At 38.9% G+C, this 19026-nt stretch overlaps 1 protein-coding gene across 2 annotated transcripts in view; it reads left to right on the forward strand.

The window, feature by feature from the left end:
- The window catches only part of fbxw2 (F-box and WD repeat domain containing 2), a 37454-nt gene extending 19531 nt beyond the window's left edge, over positions 1 to 17923 (forward strand). For both annotated transcript variants that reach the window (XM_042509048.1, XM_042509047.1), the window contains exons 4-9: positions 7945 to 8139; positions 11957 to 12090; positions 12362 to 12448; positions 12604 to 12773; positions 15807 to 16286; positions 17848 to 17923. In XM_042509048.1, coding sequence (XP_042364982.1) covers positions 7945 to 8139; positions 11957 to 12090; positions 12362 to 12448; positions 12604 to 12773; positions 15807 to 16095 — 875 coding nt within the window. In that variant the 3' untranslated portion in view covers positions 16096 to 16286; positions 17848 to 17923. The remainder of the gene's footprint in view (positions 1 to 7944; positions 8140 to 11956; positions 12091 to 12361; positions 12449 to 12603; positions 12774 to 15806; positions 16287 to 17847) is intronic.
- The last annotated feature ends 1103 nt before the right edge of the window (positions 17924 to 19026 follow it).

Consider the following 19026-nt stretch of genomic DNA (forward strand, 5'->3'; position numbering starts at 1 on the left):
TTTCATGAGTTTTTGAGTATGATAAAGCCCCCAAACAGGCAATTCATTTATAGGAACAAGAAGGATTCCTTGGATTTCAATAGGGTCCTCGCACCCGTTTGGTAGTCGGGCCCTAATAATTCCTTGGCCCTAATCATAACAATAATTCCTTCAGTTTCAAGAGGGTCCTTGCACCATTCGGTGCTCAGGCCCTAATAATAATGCTAATAATTACTTCAGTTTCAAGAGGGTGCTCGGGCCCTAATGATAATATCTTCAGTTAAAGAATATTAGAGTGAGTTGTAGTGTCTTTCGTACCAGAGCACATGGAAAACAAAGTACTGTTATTATCATTATTACTGCCTTCGTGTTATTATTAATAGTAGTAGTAGTAGTAGTAGTAGTATGGTAATGGCAATATTAGAGATAAGAATACATTTCAAAATTATATTTCAGACTCTAATAATGATAATAGCAATATAACTACCCACAATAGGAATAAAGTAGTAGCGTAGTAGTTCAGTGATTCAATAGATTTAACTGTTAAAAATTAATGTTATTGACGAACTGCTTCCAGGGTATTTCAAAATCAACTGCTTGTTTTTTGATGATTGCAGATAATTTTTCTATTGATATGTATTCTATAAGTAGGTTTTTCAACAGTGAAATGTTGATTATATTTCCCTCCTTATCAGGTCATGAGGATAGTTTCCTGGTGATGATGAGGGCAATGGAGAGTATTCTACGGGATGTGTTGTTTAAGTTAATATTGTAAGTGTCATCTAGTAAGCAGAGAGAAGGGAAAAGTGGGATGTGGCAGCCCAAAAATGTGAGAGGTTTTCAGTGATGTTTTTCCAGAATTATGTAATTGTTGTGCAGTTCCATGTGACATGCATGTAGTTGTATGTGGTGTTTTGTGTGCAGTGTGGACAGATATTGGTTTTTATAAAACCCATTTTGAACATCCTTTCCCCAGTGTAGTGTACTTTGTGAATAGTTATGTACTGAATTAGTTGTATGTTTGTGCTAGTGGGTATGGAGATGTTTGTGCAAATTTGGGTGCAGAATTTGGCATGAGGCTTGATTTGTAGATCCTGTGCCCATTTTTCTGAGGAGATGGATATTGTGGGATTGGGTCTGGAAATGATCTCATATATTTTGGATAGTAGTTGGGGTTTTTTTAGAGTAGTGATGTTGACCAAGTCTGATATTAGTGGGTGGAGATCTAAGTTAATTGATTCAATATTGGTTTTGGGGTTGCTGATTTTTTCAGAATAGATTATTTAAAGTGGAGAAATTCTATAAACTAATTCTACCCAAAGACGTACTTCTGGACAAAATGAGTCCAGATTATTCCAGATGGGAGTGTGTTTAAAAGGTGATATTGTGGTGTTAGTCATTTGGTGAAATCGGGTTTTTAAAACATGGGTGCTGTGTAATGGAGCAGTGTATGAATGGTTGGTCTGAGATATGGATTTCTTTACATATTGTTTGCTCTCTGTCTGTCCAGGACTTATCACATTGGTTGGGGTTGATCTATTTGTAAATGTATTAGAGTTGGCGGTCAATGAAATAGTGAAACAGTGAACAGGTAACTTATCATGGGTAGTATGGTCATTTTGATTGTAGCAGGTCTGCCTATGAGAGATATTGGTAAATTCATCCAACGCTGAAGGTTACTTTTCTAGGTCTAGGCCTACTCTTGTGAGAAGTGCGTTGAAGTTGAGATGGACTAACTCTGACATCCTTGGGGAAATTTTGATTCCTTAATAACTGATGTTTCCAGGACATAGTGAGTATTGTTGTTGAGATGGATCCTGTCTGTAGCCGCTTCTGAACACAAGTGGTCCAATGCCTTTATTCCTCTTGTGGCCCGGTCAATGGAAGTCAAACCTTACCTTCCTAAGAGTCGCCTTGTTGAAGTCTCCAGAAAGAATTAATGCAGTGTTACGATTTCCAGTGTATAAGCAGTTAAGGTCTTTGCAGAAATCTGACAAGGCAGTCCTGTTTCTGTCTGTGGTGGAATGTAGACCGCTGTCTGACCGCTAATGGCTGATGTGAATTCCCTCAGCAGAAAGTGCAGTCTGCAATTGACTGATAATAGCTTCAGATCAGGTGAACAGGAACAGGATAGCAGTTTAGTTTTGTGACTGTCACACCAGCTTTTAAATGTCATAAAGCACACACCTCCTCCCCTTTTTTCCCGGACTTCTCTGTTCTATTACATCAATATACAGAAAAAGTCACATTCAGGATTGAGACAAGTTTCAGTTAAACAAAACACATTGCAGTTCCTGATATCCGCATGAAACTGATAGAGGGGCGGAGATCATCCACATTATTATCCAACTCCTGTACATTTGCCAGTAGGATGCTCAGCAGGGAACATTTATATGGCCAGGACCATAGCACACTCAAAGTGTGCATAAGGAATGTTTAAAGTATTCTTAATCCATTTTTGCAGAGTGAGCACCATACAAAGCCTGCTTAGAATTAGTGTGTAGACTGCCTGACGACACTTCTACAGAAAAACAGGTATTGAAATCCATAGCCTTTTTCTTTTAGGACAAATACGTATATGAAACACCCCTTCCCACGCATATGCCTTATGCATTACAATTTTTTTGCTCCAAGTCTTTTTATTTATATTTGTACATAGAAAAATAGTGTACATGGAGATGATCAGGAATAATACAAATATAAACATAAACCACCCCCCCCCCCCATCCCTGCAACAGTATTACTGTACCATTCGACAACCTGGCATTGATGAGTTGGATGCAACCACTTGCATTACACGCATCACGTACATATCGTGCATATTTTATACAAATAAATAAAAGTGACACAGTTAGAATAATAACAAAAATAGTAATAAAAATAAATAAATAAATAAAAATAAAAAATGAGGAGAGGTTATTGTTCGTTCGGACAGCTGCAAGTGGAGAAGAATACAGAACTTAAATCCAGGAGATGAATTTTTCACCAAAGCCAAATTGTTTGAGAGTGTAAAAGAGATAATCCCACTCCACCTGATCAACGCCTTCTCAGCATCAAGTGATAGTAATATTTCTGGAATGTCGGGCGGAGTGGGACCATAAAGAATATTAAATAGGCGTCTAATGTTAAAAAAGGAGTGACGACCTTTAATAAAGCCAGTTTGATCGTCGGCTATAATTGAGGGCAAGACCGCCTCTAAGTGGCAGGCCAGCATTTTGGAAAGGATTTTATTCTCTACATTTAAGAGTGAAATGGGCAGTATGAGCCACAATCTAGATGGTTTTTATCTTTTTTAGGAATAAGGGAGATGATAGCTTGTGTAGCGGTTATTAATAACTACGTTAAAATTTGGATTTTGCACTCGTTAAAGTAAAAGGGGCACCATTCTCCATTCAGGAGAAAATTAAATCTTAAATTTTGACAGTGTTAAGACATGTCATTACTTTAATCAATCTCATAGTCTGTACCGTTTATTCTGTATACATTGATCTTGTTTCTCTCATGAAATAATATCCACAGACAACGACTTGGCGATAAATGAGGATAATTTATTTAGACTAATAAAATGAAGAGTAAATAGATGAAATAATATGACATATAAAAAGACAGAGAATACATAAAAGGGAACCTACGTGATGTATGTTCAGGTGATGTAAATAATTAATTATGGATGATAGTGGAGGAAATACGTGACCGTCTAAAGCGTGGATGCGCACTGAACGGTGACGTAGAATTTAGAAATTTGGCATTAAAGCTTCGCTATACGACATCAACTCTGATCACAAGAAAATGTTATTCTGCCTACTTTTGTCGACTTGATTAGACTTCTCCGGGGAGGTCCAGGTCCTCGCGTCACTCCAGGGGAGAGCTGCGGCGCGTCTTCCAGACGAGGTGACCCGCTGAAAGGCGGCGGCGGCCGGGCAGGTGGAGTCGGTGTGCGGCGGTCTTTAACTGGCCTCGGTGTTCGCCTCAGCGAACCGGTAAAAGTCTTTAAACAAAGTCCTTAAGGGCAGGCAACGGATGCTGATAGTTTGGGCAGCAGGTGTTGCTTCTAGATCCGTGGCAGAGTTGATGGCGAATCGCGGAGTGTCCTTCTCAGTTAAAACTCGCAGAAATAATCAAAGTAATCCCACTGGTCTGAGGGAGTCACTTTAAATTATTAATTTGATTTTACTTAAAAACGAATTACCAAAAGTGTCTTTACTGACCAAAAACTGGTATAAAGAAAAGCGTCAAAAAAGATTTAAAAGAAAATGGCTTCAAAAGTTAAAGTTCAGCAAAGCTCTGGTGAGCTGTTGCGGCTCCGCTTATAAAATTGAAGAAAAGAAAAGTTGCGAGCGCGGATGTACGAGACGCACCGCGGTAAAAAGGAGCGAAGAAAAACTTCAGAAGAGAGAAGAGGAGAAGCCTTGAGAAGAGTGAGCTTAGAGAGAGAGAGAGAGAGCTCTGAGCTGACTTTAGAGAGAGTCACTCAGTTTTTATCTTTCGATTTGGGGGTGCGGATGGAAGGCGGAGTAAGCGAACTTTTGCACCGAGCGATCGCGCATCTGGTATAAGTTTCTAAAAGACCTAATGTAATTTAGGAGACATTTATGTCTCTGAACTTTATGACGAATTACGCGATCTAACCCGTGGTGTATAAATTCACGTATCTCCTCATCACTATAGTCTCATCACAGTAACTTCAAATGCATGTTAGGAGACCTAAAAGTAATTTATAACGTAACACATGATTCTGAAGATCCTTTGCTCAATTTTGTGAAATATGTGACCACACATAACATAACATTGTACCATGGATCCTAAGAAACTTGTGATTACTTAGATATTGGATTACTTTTAACATTATACAATGAATTCAAAATACGATATAACTACAAAGTTGGTTACGAGCTTACTAATAACTAAGACCACTAGATGGCAGTATAGCTCCATTATAACAAAGGGGAACAAAACGTACTTTACCTAACTCATTCAAATTACATGAGATGAAAAGAATGGGAGGTGCTCCTATCTGCTTACTGAAGCATGGAGACAACCTCACCCCCAGTCACAAAGATTAGGGAAGAAGGGAAATTTTAACTTACAACCTTGGTCCAAGTCATTCTGTCAGATGTTTATCACAACACAGGGTTATATAATGACTTTACCCAATGTTCGACCAGTTGGTCATCTCAGCAGGGGAGGCAATACGATGGTTGTTTGGTATTGCTTGGGTGATCAGGAGGTCGTTCAGATGCCTTACATCCTGTGGTATGCTGATGGGACCTTCGGAGTGCTTACCTTCCACCATATGTCAGGATGGAGGGTGTCAGATACTAACACTTTCCCGTGGCTTAAGAAGCCAGAGCGTGTTTACAGACATCCCCAGGGAGTATAAGTTAAGTTAATTAACAACCCTCTGTTGGATGTTTTGGGTTCGTAAAACAGTGTCTCTTGACGTGTCCCCCACTTGCCCAGGGGACATTGAGCTCTGGAGTTCCTCAGAGGGACAAATGTAATGACCACGCCAAGGCAGTCCGCTACACTTGTCGCATAGTTAGAGGAAGAGAACCAGTGGTGTGTGATTCCTTGAATACAGAGAGCAGGATGGGAGACAGCTGGTCTGCAAATTTTTTAAAAAATTCGCTCGGGAACCTATCGGGTCCTGGGCATTTTCCAGCTTGCATGAGCTGAATTGCATTCATAAGTTCCTGTACAGAAAATGGTTTGTCTAGCTCGGATGCAGTTTCGTTACTAATTGTGGGGACATTTATTTTCCTGAAAAAATGATCAAATAGAGCATGGTCGCCAAGAGATTCACTATCATACAGCTTTGAGTAAAATCTATGATAACATGAATTAATCTCAGAGTGATCTATATGCTTAGAGCCCGATTCATCATTTATCTCAGCTATAGTTCTAGCCACAGTTTTCTGGTGGAGCTGATGGGCAAGAATCTTCCTATCTTTTCACCACATTCGTATATTTTACTCTGTGACTTATTTATTAGGTTTTCAATGTGTCTTGTTGATAGCAGATTAAACTCTGTTTGAAGAGTTAATCGCAGTTCGAATAAATCGTCGGATGGGGTGACAGAAAGTGTAGTATCTAATTTGAGAATATCATTTGTTAACTGTTCAATTTTCATATTGTGACATTTTCTTGTCTTTCTGAGTCAATACTTTCTTTCGTTTAGTCGGATGGTTCAAGGATTTCACATTTCAGCTGACAAAGGTTACATCACAATTAATTGATTTGTTTGAAAAGTCTGTGTTAGTCGTGGCCATATTCAAAAAAAAGAATGATTAGTGGTGCATTAAGTCTGCCTGCATTTATACTTTCAAAAATGTTGAAAGGACCTTTAAAAGATGAATAAGCATAAGCAATGAACCAAGGAAAAAAGAAAAAAAAAAGAAAAAAGTTGACTGTAATCCCAGGTACAGTAAATCCCCAACCCTCACCTGAAAGAACAAGGTGATTCCAAAACCCCTCGCAACAGTATCTACACATTTAAGTGCTTGTGTGAGGATACACTAGCTCCAAAGGAAGAAACTCTGCTGTAAAACATAGTTTCGTATGAGGCACCTGAGAAAATGTTTCACGTTTAGACGAAAGACAGATACTGATAGAAATAGAAACACACAACAGTCATCTGGAACAGACTGGAGCCATTTGGCTCTGTAGAGTGTATCAGTCAAGGTGATGTGTTCGCGTGACAGAATGGACAGCATCAACTTTATTCAGACATGAAATTGAGCTACTCTTACTCATTTCAAGTTATGGTCAGTCTTTAGATGAGTCCTGTAGGATTCTGGTTCTCACGTAGGCCATGGCTTCCCCTGCGTTTTTAAACTGCATCTCAGTTCCGTTATACGTGATCCGGAGTCGAGCTGGGTAGAGAAGGCCATATTTAACACCGTCTCGTCCACGAAGTAATCGTCTCACCTAGCCGAAAGTAGATCTGGCCTGCACGACGCTCGGGTGATAATCCGGGAAAATGGAGATGTCCGTCCCTTTGAACCGGAGCGGCCCGGACTCCCTGGCGCGGCGAAGGATGTCGGCACAATCTTGGTAATAGTGGACTTTTGCCTCGATGACACGGGGCTTACCATCTTGGCTTCTCAGCTGTAGACCCCTGTGAGACCGGTCGATCAGGACTTCTTTGTCTATCTTCAGCACATCTCTTAATATTTTGGAGACAGCTGCTTGAGCCTGGGGTCTCTGGGACATTTAGGATTCGGATGTTGGAGTGTCTCATTCTTCCTTCCATATCAAGACATTTCTCCCGCAGGTTGCCGACTACTGTCTCGAGTTTCCCCACTTTTGTTAGCAATGAAGTCACGTCGTCTTAACATGACGAGAGCCCTTGCTCCATATGTGCCACTGTTGTTTTCATCGTCTCCACGTCGGAGTGTATTGCTGCAGCATTGTTTGCTAGTTCCGTTTTTACTGCCTGTAGCTCAGATTTGATGTTTTCAAAATCTCCGGCCAGCGCGGTCTTGAGTTCCGACCTGAGCAGCATAGCTATGTCCGCTTTCAACACTGCGAGGATTTCCGCTTTCAGGTTTGTGACATCCATGTGGTCTTCAAGGCTTGGGTGTGTTATGCTTGGGTGGTGAATCCCCCGAGCTTGAGGCTTTGTGCCCAGTTGCATTGGCTCCTCCGGTGAACTCGAATTTTCGCAAGTTGTAGGCCATTTGTGTATACATGTATTATATACATATATTTACATATACTGAAAAAGAATGAACTCAGAGCGATGTGTCATAGTTTTCCGTTTTTAACCCGAATTTCAGCAGAGCATGTTGCTTGTGCTGCCTACTCCATCGCCTGCTCGCTAGCGCCCCCCTCATTACAATTTAAACCCTTCAGACAGAGTACTGACGTAGGTCTGACCCATGCCACTGTGCTGGTCTAGATGGGGTATTATAAAGGTATGCCAGAGCGTGCAGCAATAACACAGATGTCCTCTTGTTTTTTTAGGATCTGATGACCTCTCAGCCAAATTATGGGATGTGCGCACTGGCCAGTGCATCTATGGAATTCAGACACACACATGTGCCACGGTGAAATTTGATGAACAGAAGCTGGTGACTGGGTCCTTTGACAACACTATTGCATGCTGGGAGTGGAGCACAGGAGCTAAAATCCAGCAGTTCCGTGGCCACACGGGAGCAGGTTGGTTTATACTATATGTTCAGTGAATGTCTATTCTGGGCTATTCAGAGTATTAAGCAAAACTTCACTTATATTTCACATTTAATTACAGCGTACAGTGTTCAGGTAAGTGCAAAAAATACAGGTGAACTAACAAAAATCCAAATCAACCGTATACAAATAAACAGAATTGGTAGTATCCGGAGTATTTCAGTTTGGACAGGGGTGGGTAGAGTTCTGAAATCCTATGATCAAGTAGAAGTACAGTTACTCCCATGAAAATTAATACTTAATGCTTAAATAAAAGTACAAAATGCAATTTGATTAACTTACTCAAGTAAAAGTAGAAAAGTACAAAGTGGATACATTTCTCAAAGTACAAGTTACTTTCTACAGGGTTAGTGCAAAGTAATGAAATAACAGCACTTGTTTTGAAGAGCAGATCGGCTATATAGACAAAATGGGATACTTTATACAGCTTAGATATGATTAATCTCCAGCTCACTCTCTGTCTCTTCCTCTCTCTTCCTCATTATAACACTATCAAAGATTAACTTTAGGTATGACAAATTAACATTATGTTACCTAGCTAACTTCATTTTCACCTACAGTATTTGCACCCTCAGTCAAGTCAAGTCAATTTTATTTATAGAGCCCATTATCACAAAACATGGTTTGCCTCAGAGGGCTTTAGAGTCTACGACATCCCTCTGCTGTTAGACCCTCACATCACCCAAGTAAAAACTCCAGAAAAAGAACCCCTGTAACAGGGGGAAAAAAACGGTAGAAACCTCAGGAAGAGAGGTAGAGGATGATGAGGGATCCCTCTTCCAGGACAGACAGACGAGCAATAGATGTCGTAAATAACAAATGAAATACAATCATGGCAAAAAAGGAAAGAGAAAGAGAGAGGGGAGGAGAGGCACGGCAATAACAGAAACAGATGCATGTCATATTACAATAACGGTAGTTGTGAAATTATTAATTGCACTCTATGATGATGTTGAGGGTGATGATAACAGTCTCATGCATATGTTGATAGGGAGGTGTCCAAAGGCAAGATCACAACATAGGCGCGACCAGACGACTATCAGGGTGAGCGGGGGACACAGTATCAGTACAGCCACAGAATGAGCACAACCAAAGGCAGGGTCGCAGCATCAGCACAGTTATCACCACGGTCAGGCACAGTCAAGGTTACGGCCAGGATCCAGGAAAACTAGGAAACAAGGGAACAGGAATGCTCCCGAGAGGCAACAGGATTAGAGTAGTACAATTCAACAGTCCCAGGCTCTGTAATCGCGAGCCCCAGGTAGTGAGAGTACCACATGGCTATCACAGATGTAAGGCTAAGCTAAACTACTGACGCTAAGCTAAGCTTGCAAATGACAATGCAGTTAACAGACATGGATGATTTTCCGATGGCGGCATTGAGAGAAGGAAAAGGAGCTCAGCGTATCAGAGGAAGTCCCCCGGCAGGTTAAACCTATGTCAGCCTAACTATGGGCTGGTCCAGGCAGCCTGAGCCAGCCCTAATTATAAGCTTTATCAAAGAGGAAAGTCTTAAGTCTACCCTTAAAAGTTGAAAAGGTGTCTGCCTCCCTGACCGAAACTGGAAGATGGTTCCATAGGAGAGGAGCATGGTAGCTGAAGGCTCTGGTTCCTATCCTACTTTTGGAGACTTTGGGAACCACATGTAACCCTGCATTTTCAGATTGCAGTGATCTTGAGGGTTGGTAAGGAACTATGAGCTGTGACAGATAGGATGGAGCCTGACCATTTAGAGCTTTGTAAGTAAAGAGGAGGATTTTAAATTCAATCCTGGATTTCACAGGGAGCCAGTGCAAAGACGCTAAAACAGGAGAAATATGATCCCTTGTCTTGCTTCCCGTTAAAACACGAGCAGTGGCGTTCTGCACCAGTTGGAGAGACCTAAGAGATTTGTTGGGGCAACCAAATAATAGGGAGTTACAGTTATCCAGCCTAGAGGTGACAAATGCATGTACTAATTTTTCAGCATCTGTTTGGGAGAGGATATGTCTAATTTTCGCGATGTTACGCAAGTGAAAGAAAGTTGTCCTTGAAGTTTGTTTTATATGGGAGGCAAAAGATAAATCTTGATCAAATAAAACTCCGAGGTTCCGTACAGTAGTGCTAGAGGCCAAGGTAATGCCATCTAGAGAAATTGCATTGTTGGAAAAGGAGCTTCTGAGGTGTTTGGGGCCAAGAACAATAACTTCAGTTTTGTCTGAATTCAACATCAGGAAATTACGGCTCATCCAGGCTTTTACATCCTTAAGACATGTTTGAAGTCTAGATAGCTGATCGGTTTCATCTGGTTTCATAGATAGATATAATTGCGTATCATCAGCATAACAATGGAAATTTATGTGTGTTTTCTAATTATGTTGCCTAGAGGAAGCATATATAAAGTAAAAAGGATTGGTCCAAGCACCGAACCTTGTGGCACTCCAAAGCAGACCTTAGTATGTGCGGAGGGTTGATCATTGACAAATTGGGAATGATCTGATAAGTATGACTTAAACCAGGCTAGTGACGTTCCTTTAAGGCCAATTAAGTTTTCCAGTCTGTGCAGTAAGATTTGATGGTCAATGGTGTCAAATGCGGCACTGAGATCTAATAGGATTAAAACAGAGACCAGACCTGTGTCAGAAGCGATAAATAAGTCGTTATTAATTTTTGCAAGTGCCGTCTCTGTACTATGATGAACTCTGAAGCCTGACCGAAAGTCCTCGAATAAACTTATCTTAAAGAAAGTCACAGAGTTGATGAGCAACCATTCTCTTGGGGATTTTAGAAATAAAGGGGAGATTAGATATCGGTCTATAGTTAGCTAAAATCTCAGGATCGAGAGTGGGCTTCTTTAGAAGAGGTTTAATGACAGACTGTGGTACACAGCCTGTTAATAAAGACACATTGATTATATCTAATAAAAAGTTGTCTAATAAGGTCAAAACTTCCTTAAGGAGCTTAGTTGGGATGGGGTCTAGCAGGCATGTTGATGGCTTAGATGCAGAAATCAAAGTATAGAGTCGATGAAGGTCAATGGGGGAGAAACGGTCCCAATAAATTTCAGTCCTTGCTGCCATATCCAGGCTATCTGAGTCCAGGGTCAGGTCAGTTAAGGGCAAGAGGTGATGGATTTTATCTCGAATAGTTATAATTTTATCATTAAAGTGCAGGCCTTCCTTCAGAAAAATTGATAGGCAAGTGGCAAGTATCTTCAGACCTTACCTGGCGGAAAAGTGTCATTTTGAATAGGGGTCCGGGACACTTTGTTTGGATTTTAATGTTAACAATACAGCGTGTTACTTTTTTTTTGTAAAACACAGCATTTTGTCCCATACACATAAGATATTAAGAAGAAGAGACAAAGAAGAAGAAGAATGTGTGTCTGCTTGTGTGTGTGTGTGTGTACAGCCCCTTTGATTTTCATTTCCATATGCCCCCAAGCATGCAGTCCTCACATTTACTAGCCTTAAAAAAGGTATTTGGCAAATAAAGTGAAGTAAAAAGTAGATAAGTGGCTCAAAAATATACTGTACTTGACTAAAAAAGAGAAGTACATTTTAAAAAAGGAACATGAATGGTACATGTCCCTTAAAAATATCCTCTTTTACTCATGTGCATTACTTCTAATGAGTTTCTAACCATCCCTAACCTTAGACCATAAACTCTGCAAGCTCTGCACATAAATTCTATTTGCTATCAGTTAAACTGTATCATTTATAAACTTGACAAGCAAAATTTTTGGGTTTATGATGCCACTGATTTCTAAAATGACTTTGGATTTTGGTAACATTTTGTGTCTGCTCAGTCTTTAGTGTGGACTACAATGATGAGCTGGATGTGCTGGTCAGCGGCTCTGCAGACTTCACTGTGAAGGTCTGGGCTTTGTCTGCTGGTGCCTGTCTCAACACTCTGACTGGACACACTGAATGGGTCACCAAGGTAAGCTCATTTAACCTAATGAAGGTTTAATTTTAGGAAAATAGTATTTTATTCATGCATAAATTGACACAATACTGAAATGTCAGTAATTTGATGTTTCCGGTTGCCTTTCCTTTGAATATGTTAACTGCTTGAGTAATGTGTCCCTCAGCAGTAATAAAAGTGAAAAGTTTGCATGTCACTAAACTGACAGGATAGGCGTTGAACCATGACTGAGCATTTGCTTAATATGTTTTTAAAACATGTATCTCGTGCTGTTCTGTCATGCCAGGTGATCCTGCAGAAATGTGAAGTAGAATCTATGGTGCACAGTCCTGGTGATCATATCCTCTTAAGTGCTGATAAGTATGAAATTAAGGTAATGCTCCAAGCCATTTATTGTGTTTTCACTTTGAGGAGTTGAGAAACTAAATCATTTGAAGCTTAAACTATTGTTTTGCTGGTGTCTTCATGTTTGAGCTGCTGTTCTTAAAGAGTCAGAAGAATGGAGCAAACACTGTGTCCCCTCTGCAGATCTGGCCTTTAGGGAGAGAAATCAACTGTAAGTGTTTGAAGACGCTGTCAGTGTCAGAGGACCGCAGCATTAGCCTTCAGCCTCGCCTGCAGTTTGATGGACGCTACATCGTCTGCAGCTCTGACCTTGGAGTTTATCAGTGGGACTTTGCCAGTTTTGAGATTCTCAGGTAAACTAGTTCATATGACATGGTAACATGACATGACTTAATAATGACACAACTAACTAACAGTAGAGGTCAGATTGGTCTGGTCTTTATTGTTAGTTGTAACAGTGATTAACACACAGTCCTATTTTTTGTCTGAAAAGCAGTTTTCAGGCAGTAGTTATTTTGTTGTATTATTATTTAACTGTATTATCTAATATTAGTCACTCTTTTATACTTATTTTTTTGTCTTTTCTATGTATTTGTTTTATTCATTTGTACTTGTGGATTTATTTATCTATTCATTTATCTATCTGTTTCTCAGTTCATTCATATAGTTATTTGTTTATCTATTTATTTAATCGTTTATATATGACAGACTGACTGACTCACTTGTTGATGATGATAGTTCAATTTCAGTTCAATCCAATTTTATTTATAAATCTCATTATCACAAATCACAATTTGCCTCAGAGGGTTTCACAGCATACGGCATACCTCTGTCCTTAGACCCTCACACCAACTTAGGAAAAACTCCCCACCAAAAAAACCTGTAACAGGGATAAAAAATGGTAGAAACCTCAGGATGGAGGGACTCTTCTTCCAGGACAGACAAATGTGCAATAGATGACATAAAAAAAAAAACAATTAAATTACAGTACATGACAAAATGATATATAGAGAACAGAAAGAAAAAGAGGGGGGGGGATGCACAGCAACAATAAAAACAAAATATAACAATAGTAATAGACATAGAAATTAATACATGTAATTTATGATAGCATAATGCAAATAAATGCAAATATTACAACAGAATGTGCATAGAAAAATGCGTATGAAAAAAAATAAAACAGGCAGATCACGAAAAAAGGCAGGTTAAGTACTAAAATTTAAAAAGTTTTAGAAAATGTGAAAATAAATGCACTATAAGACGATAAAAATAATATAAGAGGTAATATAACAAAACGACATCAGTGGTGATAAAACAAAGATAAGATGATAAAAACAGGTGAATAAGAGATGGATGAACATGTAGATAAAATGTAAAAAGTTGGTAGGAGCAGGACATAGGAAGGTAGGGTACAAATGAATAGAGTAAGAGCAGCTAAATGTATAGAGAAAGAGATTTTAAAAAAATGAAAACATACAAATGAATAAGTAGGTAAATACAACAATAATGACATCACATAAAAGCAAGTCTGTAAAAGTGAGTTTTAAGAAGTGATTTAAAAGATGTCACTGATTCTGGACGCATCATCTCCTCAGGCAGATCATTCTTAAGTCAAGGGGCCCTGATGGCAAACCTTTTGATTTAAGCCTTGACTTTGAAATGACCAGGAGTCCCCCACCTAAGGATCTGAGACATCATTTTCAATGTTACAACTGAGATTCCTATGGAATTCCAGCAGGTTCGAATGTTTCATTTCAGTCAATACAAAAAGCCTCATGTTTTGCCATTTATTACAAGGAAACATTAGATAAACACAAATGTTGTTGAATTTCCTATGTTGTTTGGTGCATATCAGTGGAAGGCTAAATACAGCAGTAGTTGACAACATTAATGATATAAATATAATAATAATAATAAAAATAAAACAAACGTAGAAAAATACTATAAAAAATTATATAGCAAGTATGTGCGATATAGTTTTTTTTGGAATTACAAAGCATGATGGGATATGCATTATATTATCACAGTATAGATGAAATGTGTTATGGTGATGGTCAAATATGTCAGTTACTGTTGTGTATAGTGAGTGATGTCCTCGGGGGGGGACCTTGTTATCACTATTACTTGGTCCAGTGCTTGATAAAGCAGGATCTTCCAGCTCTGCAGGCCCTGCTCGTCTCTTCATGGGGGTAGAAGCTGCAGCTGTTCTCCTTCATACCTGTAACAATAATTTCATGATTTAATAACTGCAGCAATGACCTGTTTTATAGTGTACTGATAGACATGTAAAACAAATGTGTAATGTCATCATATAAGCAAAGTGAAGTTTACAAACTTTTAATCTTGCCTCATCTCGTAACAGTAATGCAGAGTGGTTACATTAAGGTGAACTGGTCAATTTCACTGGTTATTTCAGTCGGTCTGCTGTTGTGTCCATATAACCACAATTTACAGTCAGCAGTCATAATTAAGGCAACTCACAACTGACAACAGAGCAAGAAAACAGCTGGTCAAAATCAGGCTACTCGCGTATGATCTTCACATGTGGTGTTTGTGTACAGTTATAATTAACTTTATAGGTTTTTAGCTTAGCTTAGTTTACTAAGTTCAGTTTTAGCAACGCCACTTCTACGCTGTATCCACTCACTCTGTGCTCTGGCAGGCTTGACTTTTCTTTTTTTTTTTTTTTTGTCGTTTTTTAAATTTTCTCGGCTCAACTTCCCCCTCCTCTTCTGTAGCACACTCAAGGCTACAGTGACTCACTATCGCCTCTCAGGCAAGGATCTATTATCTCAGAAGGGACAGCCCGTCCCTGGCTGTTTAGCAGTGGATATCTCTGCAATACAATACATAGGCATCTTGGACATAACATCAAAGATGTCGCTTATTCATACTCGGTTGATAGGGTTTGTTTATTTTTTTAATGTTTAAACTAAAATTATGACCAGATCTTACATATACCACCTTTAAAGGTCATGATATGTCATTTTATATTATGAGGACAAGTTGTTTTAGAAAAGTCTCACTTCAACAAAATGGCTACTGTGGGTGGGTAATATCATTACACATGAATGAAATTTTTTTGTGATTTGTGATTTAAAAAGTTTGATCAATGACCATAATTACAATTATTTAGTCGAATTATTTAGATGAGTACTACTACTAGTACTAAAAATTTTGATACTTAACTCAGTACATCATCTGAGGTGCATTACTTCAGAAAAAAACACACATGAACAAAAATTCAAATAATAAGTTTTCCTCCTCCTTTTTTTCCATCACAGTTTTCTTGAAGTCGTGGATTAGGACAAGAGAACTTATATCGTATGACAATACGATAATGCTGCTGCCAGAATTTTTAATCTAGCATGTTTTCATGTTCCCAGGGTGATAAAAACACAGGACCCAGCTAACCTGTCCCTCCTCAGCTTTGGAGAGGTGTTTGCACTTCTTTTCGACAACCATTTCCTGTATGTGATGGATCTTAGGACAGAGGCCATCTCGGGCCGCTGGCCTCTACCAGCTTACAGAAAATCCAAACGAGGATCAAGCTTCCTGGCTGGAGTGACCTCCTGGCTCAATGGCCTGGACGGGGACAATGACTCTGGACTGGTGTTTGCCACCAGCATGCCCGACCATAGCATTCACTTAGTACTGTGGAAGGAGAACGGATAGAAGCAAATAAGGATTTCATATCCCAGACTGCTAGGATGTGAGCCGCCACCATGTTTGCTCTGGAGTTTATGAATCTTAACAGCAACATAGATCATGCATGGACCAAAGCATTTTGTTTTCATCTGTTTCTTCCCCCAGCATACAGTCCTCCTAAAGAAACAAACCTGAACCTCCAGAGATGGAAATAGAAGGTAACTTAAGAAAGATGATGAAGTTATTACTGATAAGCTACACTCAGTGCTAGCTCAACGCTTGCTCCTGGTTTCTGTAGTGTTTTAAACCTCTTTTTGGTCTTCTAATGTTGGACACAGAGTAAAAAAGTTTTGAAAGCAAAGATATATTACTGACAACTAATAAATAGTAATGTTTGAAAGGAAACCAAAATTCTCCTGTAATAGATTTAAAGGTAGAAGTGTAAAATGTTTGCTCTTTGATCTGTGAGAATATTTGTATCTGACCTTAAATCTATAGTCTAGTAATCGGGACACTGCCCACTGTGGACGCTGACCTTATTTTTAGCAGGGTAAGGCTATAAGTCATATGTGTAGTAGCTAGAGAACATGGCCTGTGTCTAGCTAGCTACTGAGCTGATTTGCAGAAACATCGATTTCCCTGAAGAGCAGGCTTGCCTTAAACACAGTTACTGTAAATAATGAAGAACATTTCCTTTGGCATCGCATTTTGACCTCAAAGGAGATATTCCTCAAGCTTTTTACAGAATATCCCAAGGGAAGCTGTATACTGAATTATATGTTGAAAATTGATTTGGCACATTGTTGTTTACCATGTAAAACATTGTGAGGTTTCATGTAATTCACTGAATATGCTTTTGGAAGGGATCTCTAGTTTAAATGTCAGCTTGAGAAATGTGATGTGCCTTTTCAGTTAATTTGATGTTCCAAACTAGAATTACTTCATTACTCTTCTTGGCACATTGCAGTAAAGTGATGACTGCATTGTAAATCTTAGTTTTATGTTGAATTTTTTCATATTTCCAGTGCTCTAACACTCTAAGATGTCTCTAATTTTATAGTTCTCTACCAGACATGACTTGCTCAGTGAATCATTTGTATGAGTCACTGGCTGTGTAAAACATCAGGTTTATTTTCCTAAAGGTCTTGATGCATTGCATAGCTGGGGAAGTGACTTGGCAGCAGTTGGTTCTTAACAAAATTACAATTTTAGACTTCAAAGATTTGTGGGATTGCATCCCTGGCATAACTAAAACTGTGAAATCATGCCTCTTGCATCATTAGACTCAGTTTAATTCTTCAATTTGGTTTTCTGCTTTGACAAAACTGACGAGTGAGGGCTTTTTCCAGATGTTTCGTCTACCTTTGCATTAGGTAGGCCACAGATAACCATGGATTCATTTGCAGCAAACCTCATTTATGACAGATGAGTTCTTGTGCACAGACTAATCCTCTTTCTCACATGGATATTTGTACACAGCACATGTACAGACTGTTCTTTGTTAGTTTTTTTTTTTAATCTAATTAAAACCACCAGTATACTGTATACTGTACTGTTGTCTGACCGTTGCACCACATTATATCCCTTCAACAGCACTCAGATCAAACTGAAAATAAAGTAATATGATTTGTATATAAAGTGATAAATTAAAATGGACCAGAAGAAATGTAAAATGGGACATAAAAGTTTTTATTGCTGGATCTTTTCAGAATTGATTGCCATTGCATTAAAGGACCACACAGTTATTGTTTCAGTAAAACTTCTATTGCACTGTTACAGGTCTTTGGTCTCCTGCATCGGCCTACAATCAGCTTCAGTGTTGCAGTTCTTCAAATAAATAAAAGAAGCAAATGCCCCAGGTTGTGTCTGTGTGTTTGGTTATGAACCATTTTAAGATGTGAGTCATCTTGTTTACTGGTGAATGCTGTTTTAGACACACTAGCAGCAGCTTTAGGGATGGAAATGTGGGTTCAAATACTTCTAAAACTATTGACATCCCCATCGGAGCACCTTTTGTTGTACTGTGTGTACTCATGATAATTAGTCTGTTTTTAACAGTAAATTCATTTATTTACATACAAATCCTAACTGGGAAATGCTCTTAAAAATAGTCCAAAACTTGGACAAACTTTGTTGGATTTATGACCAGATTTTGTAAAAAGTCATTGCACATGTTTGGAACTGGTGGCACCTCCCATTGAATGATTTGTAAATAATTTTACACATGTGGTTCAAAATTATTACATATACTGCAGGCTAAACTTAAATCTTTATTGACGTATATTGGGGACATTGACATATCAGTTGCAACAGAATAACAAACAAAAAGACAAAGCTACCAAAACAAAAGCTGCTTGGGTGCATATACATTTTCACATCCTTAAAGACCAGTGTATCTATTGATTATTGTTACATTCCAGTGTAATCCTGTACAGAGTCATTTTTTTCCCATTTTCTCTCTAGTTGTGCTTCATGTAGTATGTGTCAATTTTTCCATTAAAAATATTCCTTCTGCAATTGGTAGCCATTGGTCCTCCATTCGTGGTGTTTCCTAACCCCAGTTCCTAGTGAGAGCTTTCTTGCTTGCCACTAAAAGTATTTTTGATCAAATATCTATCATTGGCAATAACATTTTCCTCATAAAATTGACATAGATAAAGCACCAAACAACTGTCAGGGACCTCATATCCTAGCTTTAGCTCCTTGCATACAATTTCCCAACATGCAGTTATTTTCTGATGTATCCAAAAACATGAGAATGGTCTACATCAAACAACCTGCACTCTTGCCAACATTTCTGATGACTGTGCAACTGCTTACTTTTTACTTTTGGTGTAATAAAGAAGTGACTCAGATTCTTCCATGAGAATTTCCTCCAGGTTCGCAAGTTAGAGGATGAATGGAGTATCTTCCACATATCATGCCAAACTTTGTTTGAGATTTCCATTTCACATGATA

This window comes from Plectropomus leopardus, chromosome 20, assembly GCF_008729295.1.
Source record: "Plectropomus leopardus isolate mb chromosome 20, YSFRI_Pleo_2.0, whole genome shotgun sequence".
Classification (NCBI taxonomy): Eukaryota; Metazoa; Chordata; class Actinopteri; order Perciformes; family Serranidae; genus Plectropomus; species Plectropomus leopardus.